Source organism: Bubalus kerabau, chromosome 11, assembly GCF_029407905.1.
Source record: "Bubalus kerabau isolate K-KA32 ecotype Philippines breed swamp buffalo chromosome 11, PCC_UOA_SB_1v2, whole genome shotgun sequence".
Lineage (NCBI taxonomy): Eukaryota > Metazoa > Chordata > Mammalia > Artiodactyla > Bovidae > Bubalus > Bubalus kerabau.
The window spans coordinates 77,030,334-77,052,263 of NC_073634.1; the positions used below are offsets into that span (position 1 = coordinate 77,030,334).

At 46.8% G+C, this 21,930-nt stretch overlaps 1 protein-coding gene across 1 annotated transcript in view; it reads right to left on the reverse strand.

Moving 5' to 3' along the window:
• Window positions 1-21,930, reverse strand: part of EFR3B (EFR3 homolog B) — a 94,574-nt gene that overhangs the window by 33,106 nt on the left and 39,538 nt on the right. The window contains exons 3-5 of the mRNA XM_055540765.1: window positions 18,382-18,458; window positions 17,217-17,344; window positions 9,495-9,645 (exon numbers count right to left, since the gene is read on the reverse strand). Coding sequence (XP_055396740.1) covers window positions 9,495-9,645; window positions 17,217-17,344; window positions 18,382-18,458 — 356 coding nt within the window. The remainder of the gene's footprint in view (window positions 1-9,494; window positions 9,646-17,216; window positions 17,345-18,381; window positions 18,459-21,930) is intronic.

The window sequence follows — 21,930 nt, forward strand, 5'->3', positions numbered from 1 at the left end:
CTTGCTCTGTTACAAGATCTGGGGACGAGACTGTACTTGATGCCATCCACAGGGTGTGAGCCCCATTTATTATATTTTGAGTGGCATGAGGGCTAATAAAACAGCCACTTTTTGGTACCAGGATCTCTGAGCATCCTTGGGAACCTTTGGTTTGGTAGCCTGATAGGAGGAGCTTCCCTTACCTGAGTCTGAAAGTTGGACAACAGAGATGACGTGGTCAGGGAATGCTGGCCTGAGTATCCCCATGGGTGCTGCTCTAAGAGAGCCCACCTTAAGCTGCTCCTGAGTCCTCCAGGGCTGATGAGAGGAGGCCAAAATGGAAACTTTGGTAATTGTGGTTCACTGGGCCCCTGTACTTGTGTGACCCACTAATGTTTTTAAATGCCTGAAACAGCAGGAACTTCCTGTCTACTTCACGCTGATCACCGCTAGTTCATACCTTAAGAATGGCTTACATTAAAATGCTACTTATCTAATGCATAAGATTGTGAAATAATAATGCAGGGTTTTTTGTTTTATGTTTTAAAGACATTGTCATCATGAGGAAGGTCTCCATAGCAACAAACTGGAGACTGTGAAGATGTGACACTTCAAAGGCCACGGGCACTGCTAGAGCCACCCTTTCATGATCAAAGTTTCAGCTCTTCATACACAACAAAGGGTGCTATGCTTGCAGGAGATGCTCACCCACCCTCTGGCACAGGCAGGAAAGAGCCACAGTTGAATGAAAACTGAGAGTTACTAAGGGGTTGGGTCACTAGAGAGAAAGCAAGCTCCAAATATTGACATTGCAAAACCAGCCCTCCCTGGGACTGGAAAATGGAAGCTGAGCTAGATGCTGGTTGGCCTTACTTCGGCGCTAGCCAAGTCTCTCCAAGCGCAAGCCAGTCTCCTCTCTTCTGTAGTTGGATATTCTGAGCCACACAATTTCCTGCTGTCAACAACAGAACCATGGTTTAAAATACTGGGTATAGCGAAACCCTGACTCTTTGGTGGATCTAGGACCGCAGGCCTATTCCTCTGTTCACCTTCATAAGAAGAAAGTTGTTCTGCTGCACTAAGATGAACCCTAGTTGGAAAAGATCTCATAAACCGCACTTTCCTTTTTTTAAATTAGAGGCTAATTACTTTACAATATTGTGATGGCTTCAGCCATACGTCAATATGAATTGGCCATAGGTATATATATGTCCCACCCCTCTTGAACCCCCTACCAACCTCCCCCCGCATCCCACCCCTCTAGGTTGTCAGAGAGCACCAGCTTTGGGTTCCCTGCATCATATAGCAAACTCCCACTGGCTATCTATTTTACACATGGTGATGTGTATGTTTCAGTGCTATTTTCTCAAATCATCCCACACTCTTCTCCCACTGTGTCCAAAAGTCTGTTCTTTATGTCTGTGTTTCCTTTGCTGCCCTGTGAGTAGGATCATCAGTACTATCTTTCTAGATTCCATATATATATACACGTTAATATATAATATTTGTCTTTCTCTTTCTGACTTCCTTCACTCTGTATAATAGGCTCCAGGTTCATCCCCCTCAATAGAACTGACTCAAATGCATTCCTTTTTATAGCTGAGTAATATTCCACTGTGTATATGTACCACAACTTCCTTACCCATTCATCTGTCAATGGACATCTAGGTTGCTTCCATGTCCTAGCTATTGTAAATAGTGCTTCATTGAACATTGAGGTAGATGGGTCTTTTTCAATTATGGTTTCCTCAGGGTATATATATCAGAGAAGGCAATGGCACCCCACTCCAGTACTCTTGCCTGGAAAATCCCATGGATGGAGGAGCCTGGAGGGCTGCAGTCCATGGGGTCGCAAAGAGTCGGACATGACTGAGAGACTTCACTTTCACTTTCATGCATTGGAGAAGGAAATGGCAACCCACTCCAGTGTTCTTGCCTGGAGAATCCCAGGGATGGTGGAGCCTGGTGGGCTGCCGTCTATGGGGTCGCACAGAGTCAGACACGACTGAAGCGACTTAGCAGCAGCAGCAGAAGGGTATATACCCAGTAGAACCACAGTTTGACTTTAACATCCCCTATCCATTCTCCCATCTGCTTTTGTTTATAGCTAGTCCTGGGAGAAGTTTTCCTTAAAGCCGAAGGAACAGTCCTACTGTGACATGTTGGTGCCCTGCAAATTGCCTGACTGCTGGCCAAGGTGAGTCCCTCCACCTAGGACACCCTCTTCTGTGTGCATGTGTGCTAAGTCACTGCAATCGTGTCTGACTCTTTGTGACCCTGTGGACGGTCCCACCAGGCTCCTCTGTTCATGGGATTCTCCAGGTAAGAATACTGGAGTGGGTAGCCATTTCCTTCTCCAGGGGATCTTCCCGACCCAGGGATTGAACTCATGTCCCTTACATCTCCTGAATTGGCAGGTAGGTTCTTTGCCTCTAACACCACTTGGGAAGCCCTAGGACACCCTCCCCTGTCTACCCATAGTACAGCTTTCCTCCTTCAAGATTCTTTGCAAAACTGACGATGGTTTTAAAAACTGGGAAAGCCCAGTGTTGCTGCCCGAAAAGGTGACCTCTCTGGTCCCAAGTTGCCCTATGTGCTAGCCAGCCTCCAAGGCCTACACTCGGGAAGTACAGACCCAGGGAAGCCCAGGCTGCTTCTGCTCTGAAACCCCCATCATTTGCTTGGGCTGACCCCTGTGACCTGAGCCGTTCCCCCAGCATCACAGTTCTGCCCCCACCTCCCTTCATGGAACCCACTTCTAGCCTGCTGGTTTTTAGCAGTGCTGATTTCTACCCTGGTGTGGGAGACAAGAGAATTTCTAGTCTATAGGTGACAGTTAAAACCACAAGAATTGATTAAATTGTCCAGAGGGAGCACACAGAGAAGAGGATATAGCAGTAACCTTGGAGACCACAGACATTTCAGGAGGACGTGGAAGAAAAGAATCACTGAAGGAAACTGTATTAGTTTCCTATTGCTGCCGTAATAATTTAGTGCTGTAATAAATACCACGATTTAGTGGCCTAATGCAACACAGATTTATTACTTTACAGTTCTGGAGGTCAGAAGTCTAAAATGGGGGCTTCCCTAGTGGTCCAGTGTTTAAGAATCCACCTTAACCCAGGTTAGATCCCTGGTCCAGGAAGATCCCACACGCCCCAGGGCAACTACGCCCGTGTGCAATGACTACGGAGCCACTGCGCCTTAGAGCCTGCGCTCTGCAACCAGGGGAGCCGACACACTGAGAAGCCGGAGCACAGCAACTAGAGAGTAGCCCCCGCTTGCTGCAACTAGAGAGAGCCCGCACGCAGCACGGAAGACCAATACAGCCAAAAATAAAAATAAATTAAAAAAAAAAGTCTCAAATGGGTCTGCAGGGTTTCATTCCTTCTGGACGCTTCCAGGAGAGCATCTGTTTCCTTGACTTTTCTAGCTTCCAGAAGCCACCCACATTCTTTGGCTCATAGTCCCCTTCCACCATCTTCATGGCCAGCTGAGGAGCATCTTCAAATTTCTTTCTCTCTATTCCTGATCTACTGTATGACTCTGATCCTCCTGCCTCCCTCTTAGAAAGATGGGAGCACATGGAGAATCTCCTTATCACAAGAGCCTTAACTTGATCAAACCTGCCAAGTCCCTTCTGTCATCTAAGGTACATTCATGGGTGTCAGTGATTAGGATGTGGATACAGGTAGGGGACCATTATTCAGCCAAGAAACTAAGAAAGATGGGCCAGGTGGGAAGAGCTGGGGTGACAGGGCCAGGAAGTCAAGGGAGTTTGAAGAAGGTGCAATAAACAGGGAGAAATGCCTGAGAAATGCCGGAGATAGAAACATCAGCTGGAAGCTTAGTGAAGAATGGGTTGTTTGCATGGTTTCCAGAGATTTCTAAGTGCAAAGACACACACAAAAAAAACTTTTACAATTGAGAGAGCTGGCTGTAACCACCCTAATTTGGGATGGCACTTCGCATCCATAAAAGTGGGCTCCCGGACACTCCTGCCTCTTTTAGATGCTCAGTGCCCAGCACTCTCCATGAAGCGTTATGCCCCAAAGTATTTAACTGCATCCAATCAAACATTCAGACCAAATTCTAGTCTGTGGAAAGTATAGGAGACAAGAGAGCAAAAGGAAGAACACCACAAGGAGATAATCAGACAAATCCAGAGTGTGGGACGCTCTACAAAGTGATGACCTGGCCAATACCATGAAAAATGAAGAGGAACGGGAGAGGGGTTGGGACAGGTTGAGAGACATAAGAGACACAGAAAACAAAATAAACACGTGATCTATACTGAATCCTGATCTGAAAGACAGCAATACAAGACAATGTGGGGACTATGAGGGAAATTTTAATTTGAATCAAAGAATTTTTTAAAATCAGGGAATGATGGCAAGTTTTGTCAGGTGAGCTAAAGGTACTCTGTGGTTATGCAGAATGTAAATTGTTTTAGTTTTCTTTTCCTTGTTTGTTTTGTTTCTTTCGTTTTATAATGGAAGAGACTTGAACTTATATTTAGACTAAGGGAAGGAATCAGAAAAAGGGGAAGAGTGGAGACATGGAGAGAAAAATAATGGATGTAGGGAGATTCCTGAGGAGAAGGGAGCCTTTGGGGAAGAAAAAGATGGATACAAGTTGAGGGACCCCCAGCAGATAGTTTTCTCAGTGAATAGAAGAAGGCAAGACCATCTCTGAGACTGAGGAAGCAGATTCAGGATGGTCCTTGAGGAGACAACAGAAGGTCTCTAGTGACCACTGAGAAGATGAGAGAAGGCAGTGGTCAAAGAATGGATAAGGAGCTGCCCTGAAAGCCCAAGTCAAAATTTAAAGCATGCATCTGTAGATGCCCCAATCCTCACATCAGGCGGTTTTCTGAGGGCGGTTCTCTGAGTGGGGCATTTGGGTGCAGAAGGCAGAGCATGGCTGCAGCAGGTGGACAGGAGCCTGGTTCCTGCTGGGTCTGGCGGGGAGGCCAAGAAAGGGAGCCTCAGAAGGAGCTGACCCTGGGTAAAGGGAAGGGAAGGCGTCTGAGAGGTGAGGTCTTGAAGCGGGGAGGGTGGTTTCTTAGTGGCTCAGATGGTAAAGAATCTGCCTGCGATGCAGGAGACCCGGGTTCAATCCCTGAGTTGGGAAGATACCCTGGAGAGGGGAATGGCAACCCACTCTAGTCTTCTTGCCTGGAGAATTCCATGGACAGAGAAGCCTGGTGGGCTACAGTCCATGGGGTTGCAAAGAGTCGGACATGACTGAGCGACTTTCACATTCATAGAGCCTCCAGGCAAGTCACAGCCCCTCTGCTTTACCGGAAGGAGAGACCTCTCCCCTGCAACCGGGTCCCACATCACCCCGACCTGCTTCAAGAGCTTCCCTCCCCTCCCAAGGGACTCGCTTCTGTGCTGCCTCTGAGTGTGCTTGCCTTCAGGCTGGGGTGCAGTGTGAACACAAAGGGCTGTAAGCCACAATCTGAGATGAAAGCACAATTTTTAAAAATTTGGGTAAAATTCACAAAACAAAAAGTGAACCCTTTTAAAGTGCAAAATTCAGTAGCGCTCAATACCTTCACAATGTTTTGCAACTAAAGCAGAACCCCCAAAGGAAACCCACATCCTGGTCATCAATCAGTCACTTTCTATTCCTGTCCCCCTACCCACCCCAGCCCCCGGAAAACACTAATCTGCTTTCTGTCTCTATGGATTCACCTATTCTGGTATCTCATTGAAATGGAAATACAATATGTGACCTTCTGGTTGTGTCCACCTTCTGGCTACTATGAACTGTGCTGCCAGAAACATTGGTAATCAAGTATTTGTTTGAGTATCTGTTTTCTGTTCTCTTTGGTACATATCTAGGGAGAAATGCTGAGTCATATGGTAATTCTATATGTTTAACTTTTGGAGGAACCACTAAGCTGTTTTCCACAGTGTCTACACTGTTTTACAGCTCGGCTAGCAAGGTACAAGGGTTCCAATTTCTACATATCCTCACCAACACGGCTTTTTACAGGATTTTAAAAATATATAAACAACCTAGTGGCTGTGAAGAAGTATCTCTCTGTGATTTCTGACTTGCATTTCTGTAATAATTAGTGATGCTGAGCATCAATTCATGTGCTTTCTGGACATTTGTATATCTTCTTTGGAGAAATGTCTATTCAAGTCCTTTGCCCAATTTTTAATTGGGTTTTCTTTTTGTTGTTGAGTTGTAAGAGTTTTTCATATATTCTGGTTACTGAGCCCTTATTGTATATGAGAATCACAAACATTTTCTCTCATTCTGTAGTTGTCTTTTGTTCTGTAGTGTCCTTTGATGCTCAAAAGTTTTTAATTTTGAAGAAGTCAAATTTATTTATTTTTTCTTTTGTTGCTTTTGTTTTTACTATCATATCTAAGAATCCATTGCAAAATTCAAGACCATAAAGATAGACCCATATATTTCTTCTAAGAGTTCTATAAGTTTAACTCTTATATTTAGGTCTTTGATCTATTTTGAGTTAATTTTTAAAAAAAATATTTATTTGTTTATTTGGCTGCATTGGGTCTTAGTTGTGACCAGAGGGCATTTGGAATCTTCCCGGACCCAGGATTAAACCTACATCTCCTGCATTACAAGGCAGACTCCCCACCACTGGGCCACCAGGGAAGTCCTTGAGTTAATTTTTATATATGCTGTGAGGTAAGGATGAAAGTACAAACTTTAAATCCATGATCCTTCATCAGTTCAGTTCAGTTCAGTTGCTCAGTCGTCTCTGACTCTTTGCGACCCCATGAATCGCAGCACGCCAGGCCTCCCTGTCCATCACCAACTCCCGGAGTTCACTCAAACTCATGTTCATTGAGTTGGTGATGCCATTCAGCCATCTCATCCTCTGTCGTCCCCTTCTCCTCCTGCCCCCAACCCCTCCCAGCAACAGAGTCTTTTCCAATGAGTCAACTCTTCGCATGAGGTGGCCAAAGTATTGGAGTTTCAGCTTTAGCATCAGTCCTTTCAATGAACACCCAGGGCTGATCTCCTTCAGAATGGACTGGTTGGATCTCCTTGCAGTCCAAGGGACTCTCAAGACCCGTGGCGGATTCATGTTGATGTATGGCAAAACCAATACAATATTGTAAAGTAATTAGCCTCTAATTAAAATAAATAAATTTAAATTAAAAAAATACAAAAAAAAAAAAAAAAAAAAGAGTCTTCTCCAACACCACAGTTCAAAAGCATCAATTCTTAGGCGCTCAGCTTTCTTCACAGTCTAACTTCCACATCCATACATGACTACTGGAAAAACCATAGCCTTGACTAGATGGACCTTTGTGATCCTTCATAGTATTTTGTTATTTATACGAGGTTCATATATTAGATCGTTTATGTAAATAACATCAGCATTTTCATATTTAATATTTTCAGTTTATCCTTAGAGTGACCTCAAAAGTCAGGGCACATGATCAGTGCACTGTTCCCAGAACTTATATTTGGACCCACTAGGCAATAAGGCAGGTGCGCAGAAGTAAATCTCTAAGCAAATAGTTGAGCTTAGTTGGCTCCATCATCTCCTGACTCCTGTCCCTCAACGTCACCTCAAGTTCAGATATTCTCATTAAAGACTTGAAGGTATCAAATAAATTTAAAAAACTATACTGCATATGATATGCAGGAATGATATTAGCAAAATCAGATTTTTTTTGGTGACTAATTTCAGCACAGCTTCAACCCTTGGGGTAGTCAAGCATAGGCTGGATAAATATCCATTAAGAAAGAAGGAAGAAACAGAGAGAAGTCTCAGGCTTGGAGAGCTGGAAAGAGCATCTTTCTGCTAGCAAAGGCTGCCTCTGAAGCTGAACTCTGAACCTCCTGCAATTATCTGACTTATTTATAATCATCTGTCCTTATATAATCTCCACTGTCTGCAGTACACTAATCATTAGTCAACTGCTGTCTTGCTAATGCAGTGATTCACTGTGATGAGGAATCGAGGAATTTGCAGGACCTGGAATTTTCAAGGCTGTTGCTAATAAAATGCCTACCAGGGGCCAGGATGTGCTGCAGGGAACTCTGGGGCTGGCAGCCACCTGCTTCTATATCTCCCCCTGGGGAGATGCCCTGTGGACGCATTGATGACTGGTTTATCTTCCATTTAGATGTTCTTTTCCAGACTATAGTTATCTTAAACAGGGCAAGTGAAACGGTATCTGAAGCTGTTGCCAGGGTAACCTGACAAAAGACTTTACCCTTGCTACTGTATATGTAATTTGTCAAAGGCAGCTGGTTCACAGAGAGAGGAAAGAGGGGAATAGGTGGTTAGTTTTGGTCTTTGAAAGAAGAGTTGAAAGACTATCTTCTGGTTAAATCAATTTTAGAAGAGGAAAGCAGTTGTGACCTGTGCAATAAAAATTCAGAAAAGTCAGGTTGGGAAGGCTAAGACCACGAACCTTAAACTTTCCTTTTTTTTCCTGGTGATATCTGTAAAATAGTTGCATGTCAGGGCTTTCAACACCAAGCTGCTTGAAGGCCTAGAGCTGAAAGTATTCCCTGAAGGGAGAGGAACTGAGAGAGAGAGCAAGAAGTTGAAGAAAGCAACTGGGATATTCAAGGAGGACAGATGCTTCAGAAGTTGGGAGCTCTTCTATGTTGTTGTTGTTTTAAACTTTTTATTTTGTTTCAGGGTATAGCTGATTAACAGTGTTTCAGGTGAACAGCGAAGGGACTCAGCCATACGTATACCTGTATCCATTCTCTCCCAAATTCCCCTCCCATCCAGGCTGCCACATAACATCGAGCAGAGTTCCACGTGCCATATAGTAGGTCCTTCTTGGTTACCTATTTTAAACACAGCAGTGTGCACATGTCCATTCCAAACTCTCAAACTACCCCTTCAAAGTTGGGAATTCTTGACACAACTGATAGTTCTTCTCCCCACACGCCAGAAGCAGATAGCAGCCACTTGTTCAGGGATAAGTTATGTTACAAAGCTTGGACTGAGTTCAATCCGCTCATGGTATCAGTGAAAAGCCAGGCTCATGAAAGATAACCTTCTCGAGGTTACCCAGCTAGGAAAGGGCAGAACTAAGCCAGAAGCCCTGCTTCCTGCTTCCCCGTGATCTTTCCACTTATCTGATGCCTCTGTCCTGTGAACATCAATTTATTTTATCTTTCAAAGAAGCACAACCTGGACAGCTTTCAAAGTATGCCCCGTGGAGTCAGGGGCCAAGCTTCGAGGGTGCTGGGCACGGCCTGCTCTCAAAGGAATACCCCCCCTTTCTAATTTAATATCTATTGGGGCCCCACCTATAATTATTTTGGAGTCAGGGGCCAAGCTTCGAGGGTGCTGGGCACGGCCTGCTCTCAAAGGAATACCCCCCCCTTTCTAATTTAATATCTATTGGGGCCCCACCTATAATTATTTAAAGGAAAAATCATTTTTAAAAATCAGAAAACAAATAGGAATGGATCATAACAAAGCTGACCCAGAGGTTCTGCCCCGCTCTCCCCACCACGCCCACCCTCCAGGGCCCCTCGGACCTCCTTACCGAGTTGGTGCCGAGGATCTGCAGATTGGGTTTCTCCGACTCAAGCAGCTTGGCCACCATCTTGAGGAAACTCTCCACGAAGAGGTTGATGCTCTGGCAGTGACAGGCCATGAGCAGTTGGTCCAGCGCCTCCATGGCGATGCACACGTATCTGGGGAAAGCAGCACCACCGCCATTGCTCAGCCTCATGCTGAGTACTCAGTACTCATCACAAAGTACTCAGCCTCATCACTCAATCACCCGCATCTCATGTCTGGGACAACCTCGATGGCAGTGCGTGACCACCTGGGCAGCACCCAGCTAAAAGAGCTCTTCCCAGGTTGTCATGTCTGGACGGCTGTTCCATCAAGCGCCCACTCCAGCCCAGCACTGAGAAGCAGAATGAAGCAGAGCTGCAAGGGAGCCTAGAGATGGATTCATCAAGCCCCTTATTTTACACACAAAGAATATGAGGAGAGACAAGGTATACCATTTCACGAGGAAATTTGAGCAGAAAGAAAAGCAAGCAAGCCCTAATAACCTCCATCCTTTATTTACAATTCTACTTTCAGAAGCAGCAAAAAAGAGGACTGAACCTTCTGCTACCTGCCAGCCCTTTAACCACTTGATAACAACAATCTATTTTACCATGTTCTTCTCTTCTCTGTGCTAAAAATAGCCAGTCCTGGGAATTCCCTGGCAGTCCAGGGGTTAGGACTCTGCACTTTCACTTCTGAGGCCCTAGGTTCAATCTCTGGTCAGGGAACTAAGATTCCCACAAGCAGCATGGCATGACCAAAAATAATAATAATAATAATTAAATTACATTGAAAAAGTAAAAATACCCAATCCTTTCCAGGCTAGCCTTTGTAGGACAACCCCTAATTGTTATCTTCTTCAATGCCTCTCTTAAATCCCAAGAAAAATGCCACAAATCAAATTCCTATGAGAATTAGGGATGCATGCCTAAACTCAAACCCAACATTTATTCCATGATAGTGACATAACGAGCATACGGTCAGGTAAGGCATGTCAGGAAAGATACATCCCCCACTTACAAAGCATATGCTTTCTAAAGAAAGCAAGGCAGACACACACAGAAAAGGGTTATTTTTAACTTCTAATAAGGGAGCCTCAGCAAAACTAACCTGGTTAAAAATGTTATAGTTTTCATTAAGGACTTAGGTGTCTGGGGCAGAATGCTAGACGTCTTCCCTGGAAACTATTTTTGCCCTTCTCACTGGTTATTTAGAAGTGTATCTGAACTGTGGCTGCTCACTGGGAACATTTCCCAGCCTCTCCTGCTGCTAGGTGAGGCCACATGACTTAAACATTGCCCTTAAAATGAGGGGGAGTGATATAAGCAGTGTCGAGCATCACTTGCTTGAAAAACAGGCTTGCCCTGTCCTCTGAGTCCTCTCTTCTCTCTTCCTTCTGGTTGTGGAGTGGGAGCAACTGGATGGCAAGCGTTGAAAGCCCCAGATGACCTTGTGGAGCACAGCCCACTGGCCCAGACTGGATTATTGCTTGAGAGAGAGAAAAAATACTTCTTTACTGCTGGTTGTTTTTCAGTCGCTCTGTCATGTCCGATTCTTTGCAATACTATGGACTGCAGCACGCCAGGCATCCCTGTCCTTCACCGTCTCCTGGAGCTTGCTCATACTCATGTCCATTGAGTCGATGATGCCATCCAACCATCTCATCTTCTGTCACCCCCTTCTCCTCCTGCCCTCAATCTTTCCTAGCATCAGGGTCTTTTCTGAGTCAGCTGTTTGCATCAGATGGCAAAAGTATTGGAGCTTCAGCTTCAGCATCAGTCCTTCCAATGAATATTCAGGGTTGATTTCTTCTACTGCTGGAGACAGTATATTTAAATCTCTTTATACCTAAATAACACAAGTATCTGATAATCAGATTTATGAGTGCTTTAGAAACCTGAGGGCACAAATAAAAGTGAATCCTGAGCAATTCAAAGCAACTCACAGGCAAGAGAAGTATGGGCTGAACATGACTCCATCCTGCAGGAGGGGGGAGTCACTTGAGACTCCATGGATGAGGAGTGTGGCTCACGTACCTATTACAGGGCGGTGATCTCTCTACCCATAGAGCCAAACCACATGGAACAGAAAAGTACTTCCTGATATAAACAAAATGCAGGCCAGACAGAGAGAGTGGACAACTCCAAACCTACCGGGATGCTGAGGAGTCAGGCTGAGGCCTGTAAGTCAAAGCAAGTAGGAAAAGGCCTCTGTTCAAGAAGCTGCCCAGCGTCAGGTTTATAGGCCGTGTGTATAATAGGGAACGAATTAAAAGATTTATTCTGAGAACCTCCCTGGCAGCCCAGTGGTTAAGACTCCAGAGTTCACTGCAGGGGGCACAGGCTCAATCCCTGGTGGGAGAACTAAGATCCTACCCATGCCAAAATAAATAAGTAAAAGTTGAAAACAACTTAAGATACTAGTATCTTAAGTTATTAAAATCTTAAGATCTTGCAGACCCACGCCTGGCACATACTGGGTCCACCATGTAGGTCATGAAGCAGGCTGACTCTTGCAGGGTTGAGGGAGCAGCCTGGGGGTGGGGCCCTTCCAAAGAGCTGGCAGGGAAACATGGACACATTCTGGCAATGAAACACGGCAGCTGGGAAATGGGAGCAGGCAGCAGCATGGAATTCTCTTCTTCTATGAATCATCCCAGAACATGCCAGGTGACACAGTGGTAAAGAATCCGCCTGCCAATGCAGGAGATGCAAGAGATGCAGGTTCAATTCCTGGGTTGAGGAGATTCCCTGGAGGAGGAAATGGCAACCCACTCCAGTATTCTTGCTTAAAAAATTGGAAAATTAAAAAATGGACAGAAGAGCCTGGCGGGCTATGATCCATGGGAGTCACAAAGAGTCAGACATAACATGAATCATCCCAGCGTCCTTCAATATGAAGGGTTTCACCATTATTTTACAGAGTATAAATGAGGGAAAGGAAGGGATGGGGTGGGGTTTGGCAAGAGAAGAAACTAGAAGGCCTCCCAAACCCCAGAGCTTAGATTGCTGCTTTTCCTTTTCCTGTAAAAAATCCCAGAAAATCCTGATAAGGAAGACTGTCCTTTGCCAGCCAGGAAAAAAAAAAAAAAAGTCTAATTACCAGGAGTGGAAATTTTGATGGAAAGTGAAAATTATGGTAGAAGTGAAACTGAAAAGTAAATGAAGTTTAAGGCCCCTTCTTTTTCTTGAAGATTTTTGTTTTCTTTTGACGTGGATCGTTTTTGAAGTCTTTATTGAATTTGTTACAATATTGCTTCTGTTTCATGTTTTGGCTTTTTGGCCAAGAGGTATGTGGGATCTTAGCTCCCCGACCAGGGGTCAAACTTGAACTCTTTGCTTTGGAAGACAGAGCCTTAATCACTGGACCACTAGGGAAGTTCTAAAGCCTTGTTATTTGAATATGTACATGCTGTGTGCTAAGTCACTTCAGTTGTGTCTGATTCTGTGTGACCCCATGGATTGTAGCCCGCCAGGCTCCTCTGTCCATGGAATTCTCCAGGCAAGAATATTGGAGCAGGTTGCCATTTCTTTCTCCAGGGGATCTTCCCAACCCAGGGATTGAACAAGAGAAGTTCAACCAGAGAAGTTCTCTTAGGTCTCCTGCATTGGCAGGCAGGTTCTTCACCACTAGCGCCACCTGGGAAGCCCCTTTGTATACACTCTCTTTCAATCCTCATCTTTAATCCTAACACTAGAAGGCAATGGCAACCCACTCCAGTACTCTTGCCTGGAAAATCCCATGGATGGAGGAGCCTGGTGGGCTGCAGTCCATGGAGTCGCTAAGAGTCAGACACAACTGAGCAACTTCATTTTCACTTTTCACTTTCATGCTTTGGAGAAGGAAATGGCAACCCACTCCAGTGTTCTTGCCTAGAGAATCCTGTGGACAGAGGAGCCTGGTGGGCTGCTGTCTATGGGGTCACACAGAGTCGGACCCGACTGAAGTGACTTAGCATGCAGGGATGGAAGGACTGTAATTGAGAACTTAAACTTTTCAAAGTATCTTAGAAGACTAGAAGTTAGTGGGATCTTGGAACCTCCTAGTCTAATGCTCACTGCTTTGGTCCTATCTGACAATAACCTTCCTGGGTACATCCTATGCTTTAAATCCATATTCTCAAAGGGAGAGAGCACAGTCTTCTCAGGGTGATGTTCACTGAGCAGGACAGTCTTAGCAGAGATCTAATCAGAACTCGGGATCCTGAAAGGGGTCTGAGAAATGGACCTGACTGGGTTGTTGGAGCAGGGTGGGGAAGGTCAAAGGTGGTGAAGACTATCTACTGCAGGGGCCTAGGGGCGAAGGCAAGAGTGGGGCACAGACCACAGCAGCAGGGATGATCAAGGGTCTTGGATCCACTAGTAGGGCTTCCCAGCAGAAATCAAGGAATCTGGGATGGACTGGAGTTCATGGGCAGTAACCGAGGTCAGGAGTGGCCAGTTAGAAGGTTACAACAATAGGAACTCAGGGTCATGGGCCAACCAAAGCAGAAGGTGAGGTATAACAACTGAGAAAAAGACGCAGGGGGCCTGGTGCTTGGGGAGAGGCAGGAAGTTCCTTGAATTGAATTCTAGAATAGGCAGCTGCTTCTGCTCCTCTGGTGGCTGGGATGGCAAAGAATCTGCCTGCAATGCAGAAGCCCCAGGTTAACTCCCTGGGGGAGGATCCCTGGGAGCAGGAAATGGCAACCTACTCCAGTATTCTTTCCTGGAGAATTCCATGGATAGGGGAGCCTGGTGGGCTACAGTCCATGGGGTTGCAAAGAGTCGGACACAACTGAGCTACTAACACTCTCACACTTGATGCTTGAACATCTCTTATTCAGCAAGGAGTGGCCTTAGGACCCTCTGGGAAAGAAGCCAGCATGCAAGGTCTGGGAACCAGACTTGGTTGGAAAGGAGTGCAGATCCAGGGTCAGAGATGGGGACCAGCTGACAGAGAGAGGGGGCAGCTTTAGCTGGGCCAGTCATCGACTGAGAATCACTCAGAGAGTAGCAGCCTTGATGAAGAACCTCTCATTCCGGGCAGTCTGAATGTATGCAGTCAAGTTCTCCCTACCGAACAGAAACTTCCTGGTTTTAGGAGCCCAGAAGCAGGGATTGACGTCAGCCAAGGGAAGGAAGGATGAACCTTCCTGTCTAGTAGGAATCTGCAAAATCTCTGTCTGCAGGGTCAGCTCCACTTTCTAACAGGGTTCAGAGTCCCTCTGGGGACTGTGTATCTCTTGGGAGCCCCACTAAGTCAGTACCAGGCCCAGGCTCCTGGGGAAGTAGCCCAACTCTTTTGGCATGGGGGTCTCCATCCTCCAGTCACTGGGGAACCTGACGATTCATTTTTTTAAATAATTTTTTAAAAATTGATTTATTTGGCTGCACCAGGTCTGAGTTTTAGCACACAGGATCTTGGATCTTCACTGCGACATTTGGGATTTTTTTTTTTTTAGTTATGGTGTTCAAACTCTTAGTTGCAGCATGTGGGATCTAGTTCCCTGACCAGGGATCAAACCCTGGGCCCCCTGCACTGGGAGCTTGGAGTCTTAGCCACTGGACCACCAGGGAAGTCCCAATCCGACAGATTCTAATGTGGCCTTCTACACATGGTCATTGCTCTGGGGACACTGTCAGTCAACCCCGAGTCTCACCCACAACTGCTGTTACCTCCCTTGCTCTTCAGTTTCTAGGGGTGTTCTAGCAATTGGGCTGAACTGAAAGGAGGAAAATAGGAGGAATTCTTGCTTTTTGTTGCTCTGCATCTCACTGTCCATCGTAGCCCACACCAAGGAGAAATACCTTGAAATTCTTATCTTATTCTCTCTCCGCCCACATTGAGTTATCACCCCTGATGCTAACTAAACACATGCCTGTCGAGGAGGGTGTTTCTACCACTCGGTCCAACACCCAAAGTTCTCATGTATATGGTCAGATCACAAACACAAACACCCGAATGATGGTAGGGAGACAGCTCCTCACAGCATCTCACCTGTCTATAGGTGAATATTTTGCTACTCCAAAGCTACCATCAGTGATTAGGACAATGGTGATGAGTGTGGAGCTGGGTAAGGAAACTCGTGGAAGAGGCAAAAAGAGACCCAGAGAACAGATCTAACAGATTTCTCTTCTCCCAGTGTTTATGATTAAAGCCCCCAGTGAGGCCATCAAAGCTTTAAATACTTAGAGGCTGCAATGGCTATTTTTAACAGAATGATGCCAATTTTGAGTGATAGTTCTGAGGGCAGTGGAGTGCTTCTAAGTGGCTCTGCTGGCTACAGGACATTTTTTACTGAGAGAACCATCAGTGCAGAGAGGGCAGGCAAAATTAGTATTAAATGTTTAATGTCATCGCTTGCATATTAGTTTCAGGTTCAATCTAGGATAAAGATATTTTTATTGTACTTGCTTGAGCCTGCTTTATAATATGTCAAGGCGATTTATATAATCAGCATGTTCAGTATATTCATGCCCTTTTTATTGAGCATGTTAACCTAATTTTATTATATTAATAGAAAGGGATCGCAGAAATGAATTGTTTTCAGTCTTGTTTTTCTATCAGGGATAGCTTGATGTAAGAGTGGCTGGTGGGTCCTGTGGAGGGTGGACCTCTATACTCTGTCAGCACAGTGCAGACTTTCACCCTCTGGTTCTCACTCCACCTTCCTCATCAGGAGGAAGGGGCCTTGGAGGGTGGTGGGGGTGACAGGTGGTAGCTGGGGGACAGGACAGAGAGGGTCCAGGGAGGTGATTGCTGCAAAAGCAGAGGCCAGAGAGTGAGGTGGGGGGGTCATTAGCTAGTCCATCTGGAGTAGGTGTAGAGCAGCTATGGCAGTTGTGGTGGATTTGGCTGGGGTTAAAGGCGGTTTGGGGCTTCCTTGGTGGCTCAGTGGTAAAAAATATCCGCCTGCAATTCAGGAAACATAGGAGATGCAGGTTCGATCCCTGGGTCAGGAAGATCCCCTGGAGGAGGGTGTGGCAATGCACTCTAGTGTTCTTGCCTGGAGGATCCCATGGACAGAGGAGTCTGCATGCTGTCGTCCATAGGGTCGCAAACAGTCAGACATGACTGAAGTGACTGAGGACGCATGCAAAGGCAATTTGGGGGCAGGTAGTGGAAGGCCTTAGAAGTCAGGCTGAGGAGCTTGGATTGGAAGCTAAAGGAGCCAGGAAAGTATAGCTTTGGGTCTGTGTTTTAAAGATCATAGCTAGCAGTATTGATCTGGAAGGGCCAGAACAGGAAAGATGGGAAGCAGGGAGACTATTTCCAAGGCCACTGCAGTAACCCAGAGTCTGCACCAGGAAAAAGGTAGGAGCAGAGGAAAGTAGAGGATGGATATAAAAGGCTTCGTGGAGAATAGAACCAATGGGACACATGAACAACTGCCCTGGATCTGCTTTTCCCTCTGTCCCACCAACAGTGTCACCAGAAACATCTTAGTGTTCCCTTTACATCCACCCCACTCCAGATCATGACATTAGGTAACAGACATGTCTCTCCTGCAGTTGACTTTTTTCATTCAGTTCAGTTCAGTTCAGTCACTCAGTTGTGTCCGACTCTTTGCTACCCCATGAATTGCAGCACGCCAGGCCTCCCTGTCCATCACCAACTCCCGGAGTTCACTCAAACTCATGTCCATGAGGACCCCAAGTATTGCCCTAAAAATATAATATTATATAATTTCTGAAAATCTCTCTCCCCCTCTCATACTACTTACCCATATCGATGACGACCCACGTCACGGATGAGCCTCTCGGAGAGGTAGGCGCCAATGCGATCAAGCTTTTCAGGAGCTGAGAGGGCATAGAAGGTCAGCTTCTCCATGTTGGTCTTCACCAGGCCATCCTGTAAAAGACAGGTCATCCTCACTGTGGCCATGTGATGGCTAGAAGAGTTCAAGTCCAAAGGTAAGTGATCATTCAATTTAATCAATGTTTAACAGAGTGCCCATCATGTATGTGACAGGTACCATGTGGGCTTCGGGGATACAAAAATGATTAAAACATAGACCCCACTCTCTAGGAGCTCACAACTTAGCCCAAAGTGTGCTAGCTATAAATAAAAATAGTAAATGATAGAAATGTACATATATCTGTGCATGTGTATATGATATGGGTTTACATACTTATATGTATATGTTCATGAATGTATATATATATATGTGTGTGAATGCATGTGTATATGAATGGATGACAGACTTCAATGAAAGCAACCCAGAATTAAAACATTTTGGATCTCCAAAATCAAGAAGTGAACAGAAAGAAGGCAGCTCTATAGCTTTCAGGGAATTGTTCAGAGGATGCTGGAAATGTGACCACCCCCCCACCCCTGCCCATCAAGAAAAGGCCATTGATTTCCAGAGAGCAAGTCAAGTACATCAAACCTTGACATTTCTGAAACCACATGACCCACATTGCAGTCTGACAGTTGAGTGGCGGCTGGGAAAACCAAGAAACCAGGCATCTTGTGTGCCCACCTGACACCTGGCAGATACCAGAGGGAGCACATAGAAGACCATGAGCTCCAGAACCAAAACCCAGGAAAGGAAATGCTCACACCTGATGTCAGGGAAATAGTACCCTCCAGAGAGTTAGTGGCTCCAGGAACTATCACCCAGAGAGAGACGAGTGTGCAAGATGCTCAGCAGCGGCCGGAAGCACCAAGACAAACTTCCGAGCCCTCTGCAGATCTTGCCTTCAGAGGGGTCCGAAGATCCTCAGCTTTCAGGTTTCCAACTGCCTCTGGTCACTGACAGGGCTGTGGCTGTGGTTTCAGAGTGTCTGAGTGACCCTGGGGGGCTCGCCTCTCCTTGTGGCAACCCCTAGGGCCCTGGATCGGGTGAGACGGTGAGAGGCACATTGGTGGCAGGAGATGCGACCCACCTCGGGATCCTCAGGGAAGATGTTGTCCACCAGCCTTTTGTACCTGGGGCGCAGGGCACCGCAGCAGCCGCACACACCTGGAACAGCAACGAGAATGCCCTGAGCTAAGCCTCCCGGGGCCAGGCTGGGCGGCTTCTGAGAAACCAAATCCAGGCTGGAAACAGAAGGGTCCCTCTGTTACAGCACCAGAGCCTCGATCCTTCCTGCTGGTTCCCCACCCCGCCCCCACTCTAAGACATTGCCTTTCTTGTTAGGTGTCTTTCGCTTGGGGATCAGGCATAGGTGCCAGCAGATCAGAATTTGTTCAGGAAGCCAGGCCATTGAGCACACATGTGTGAGCGCATGTGCACGTGCGTGTGCACTCACACACACACACACACTCTGGGCCAAGACTATATAAAACTGCCTCCTGCAGCCCAAGACTCTTCCCCAGGTCCTGGGAGATCATCCAGCTGGGAAGAGCGATTACTCCACCTACCCTACCCTCTCGCTTTCTGTCCACTTCTTCTCCACTCTGGTCCTCAATCTCCTTTACCATCGTCTCTCCTGGGGCCATTTCTATTATAGAATGTTATGTGAAACTATGATAAATTAACATTGCCATTAATTATTAACCTTTGAAAATGCATCTTTAATACAGCGAGACCACAGTGTTTGAAAGCCGTGGTCTTTGAGAGTTGGAGGGTTTCCGGGGGCCACCTGGTCGGTGGTTCCCAACACCAGCCCTCTCCCGCCACAGGAGATTCTCACCAGTCTGGGGCAAAACAAAAACCTAAGATAACGTGGCCTTCCCTGGTGGCTCAGTGGTAAAGATTCCTGCAATGCAGGAGCCATAGGAGACTCAGGTTTGATTCCTGGGTTGGGAAGATCCACTGAAAAAGGAAATGGCAACCCACTCCAGTATTCTTGCTTAGGAAATCCCAAAGACAGAGGAGCCTCGTGGGCTGCAGTCCATGGGGTCACAAAGAATTGGGCACGACCGAAGTGACTGAGCGAAAGAATAATATACGTTGTCAGAAAGCTGCAGACTGATGTGAACTCCTTTGTGAGATAGTGTTAAGAAATCAGTGATAATAGAACAAACCTTGGGAAAATAAAAAGTTGATGATTCTAGAGGTCCCACCATAACAAGTTTTCAATTAGAACCACTGCTCTTTTCCTCCCTTTCATCCTCGGCAGACACCTCCCTTGGCATATCCCGGCTGCACCCTCCTAGAATTGGGAAGGGGGGCAGTGACCCCTGAGGGAGCGGAGAGGACGGCAGGGAAGGGCCTGGGAAAGTCCACCCCCTTCCAAAATAATTGCCTTCTCACTCTACCAATTAACGCTTAATTTTGTTTGTACAAATGCTCTACTTGAAATGCAAAGGTGCCCTGGAAGAATCAAGCCTACGGGTCATTCAGAGAAGAATGAATTACTTTAGTGGGAATTACTTTAATCACACAAAGAGCCACAAAGAGCTTTACAGTGGAGAGAAAAGCGGTTGGGGGGCAGAGTTGGGAGACCTGGACTGGGAGGGGATCAGGGGTGGGCGGCACCACCAGGAGGAGGAAGGAACGGGGCAATCTGGGCTCCCAGAGAGACTCGGGTGTTAGGGGATGGGCGTGTCCCTGGGGAAACGGGGCACTCCAAAGGCAGGATATCAGATTTCTGATATCAAAGGACCACCAGGGTCCCAGTGTGTCCTCCAGTCCCTCACCCACCCCAGGCACAAGGAGGATGGTAGAACCAGTCCACAGCTGCACACTGGCCTCTGGGTTCCATCTTTCTGTGCTGAACCGGCACTGGCGTCGCCTCATCTCCTCCCTGCCCACCAGGGAGAAGGTGTGAGGGCTCCAGCTGGCTGGCATCCAGGGCTATCCCTTGTGATGGGGCAGCTCCCTGGGGGGACCCTGACCACGAGGCTCAGGACTGAAACCTGCCCTTGGGCCCTCTGCCCAGTGCGGCCATCAGTGCACTTCTTCTAGGATGCCCCGGAGCACGGGCCCTGCGCGCTAAAACAGCAACATGGATCTGTGTGCATCTTCAAGGGAGTCAGAACTAGAGACAAGGAGAAATTAGAGGCCCCAAGCCCTCCAATGTCAGTCCATTTTCAAACCTTTCTGAAGGACCCATGAACTGGGACCTGCCCTGCACTGAGGCCAAGCTCACGGTTGTTAGAAACCCAGACTTGTCTGAGAAAGCACAAGCCTATTTTGGGTACTCAGGGTATAAACCTCCGTGCAGGGGTCCCTCTTCCAGTACAGAGGCCCCCAGAAGCCATAAGGCAGGGGGAACCCATCACATGGAGGCCCGGGCATTTCCCTCCTGGGGGGAGAGGTGAGAAGACTGTAGAACAAGAGAGGAGGGCAGGTGCCCGGTCAGCAGAGCTGTCCTGCTTCTGGGTGCTTCCAGACCTACAGGCTTCCCTGGTGGCTCAGACGGTAAACAATCTGCCTGTAGTGCAGGAGACCGGGGTTCAATCCCTGGGTCAGGAAGATCGCCTGGAGAAGGAAATGGCAACCCAATCTAGTATTCTTGCCTGGAGAATCCCATGGACAGAGGCTACAGTCCATGGGATCGCAGAGTTGGACACGACTGAGCAACTAACTGGACCTACGCCCTAGCAATTTCTTCTTGTACACTCTTTCATTCCAGCCTCCTCTGACTCCTGGAGGGCAGGGGCTAGTTGAGGCCAAGTGGGCAACAGCATAAGTTTCAAATCAAATCCTGGCACTGCCACTTCCCAGATGTGATGCTGAGCAAGGAGTGGCATTCTGTGGGTGCGGGTGTTCTGGTTTAGCGCTTGGGGCTGTTGTGAGGCCAAAGCGAGTTTATGCTGCAAAGCACTCAGGGTAGATCACCACCAGCTGCCCTTCCCTCCACGTTCCCCAGCCCAGGGTGGCAGAGCCCTTCCCAGACTGCCAGCTGGTCCATGCTGGCTGGTACATCTTAATGCAGCTTCCCCACCATTCACTTACTCAGTGATGGTGACCAAGGCCAAGGGACAACTGGAGGCCTAAGAAGTGAGAGTCCCAGAACATTCCTTCAGAAGACCTAACCTCACTGGCCTATGGGTCTGCAGTGATAACTTGACCTGAACCTCCAGTCACTGCCGGCCGGCTTCTCAAAGTCAGCATTCCCGAACTTTCCTAACTCAGCATCAGCTCCACAAACCTCAATGCAAATATGACATATTTCCAGTGTACACAACAGACCAGAGTCAAATGCTGTTGAAAGATACAGCAAGAGGCTCACTGGAGAGAGCCCACAGGACTGGCTGGCTGTTGCAGGGTCATGAGGAGAGCAGCTGTGGTGGGAAACTAACAAGCACTCTTCAGAAAAAGGGTCTGAGGACAAATAAATCTATGAAACCATGCACACCAAATCCCCCATTTTAGATTCGCAGGCAAATAAGCTTACTAAAGCCTCTGAAAAGTCATAAGGCAAAGAAATCTATTTAAAATTTCAAATCAACATCTCCCCATTTTTCACTGTTATAAATAGCAACATGATGAATACTTTTAATATTCTTTTTTCAAGGCATATGTGTTGCCTACTATGTGGGAG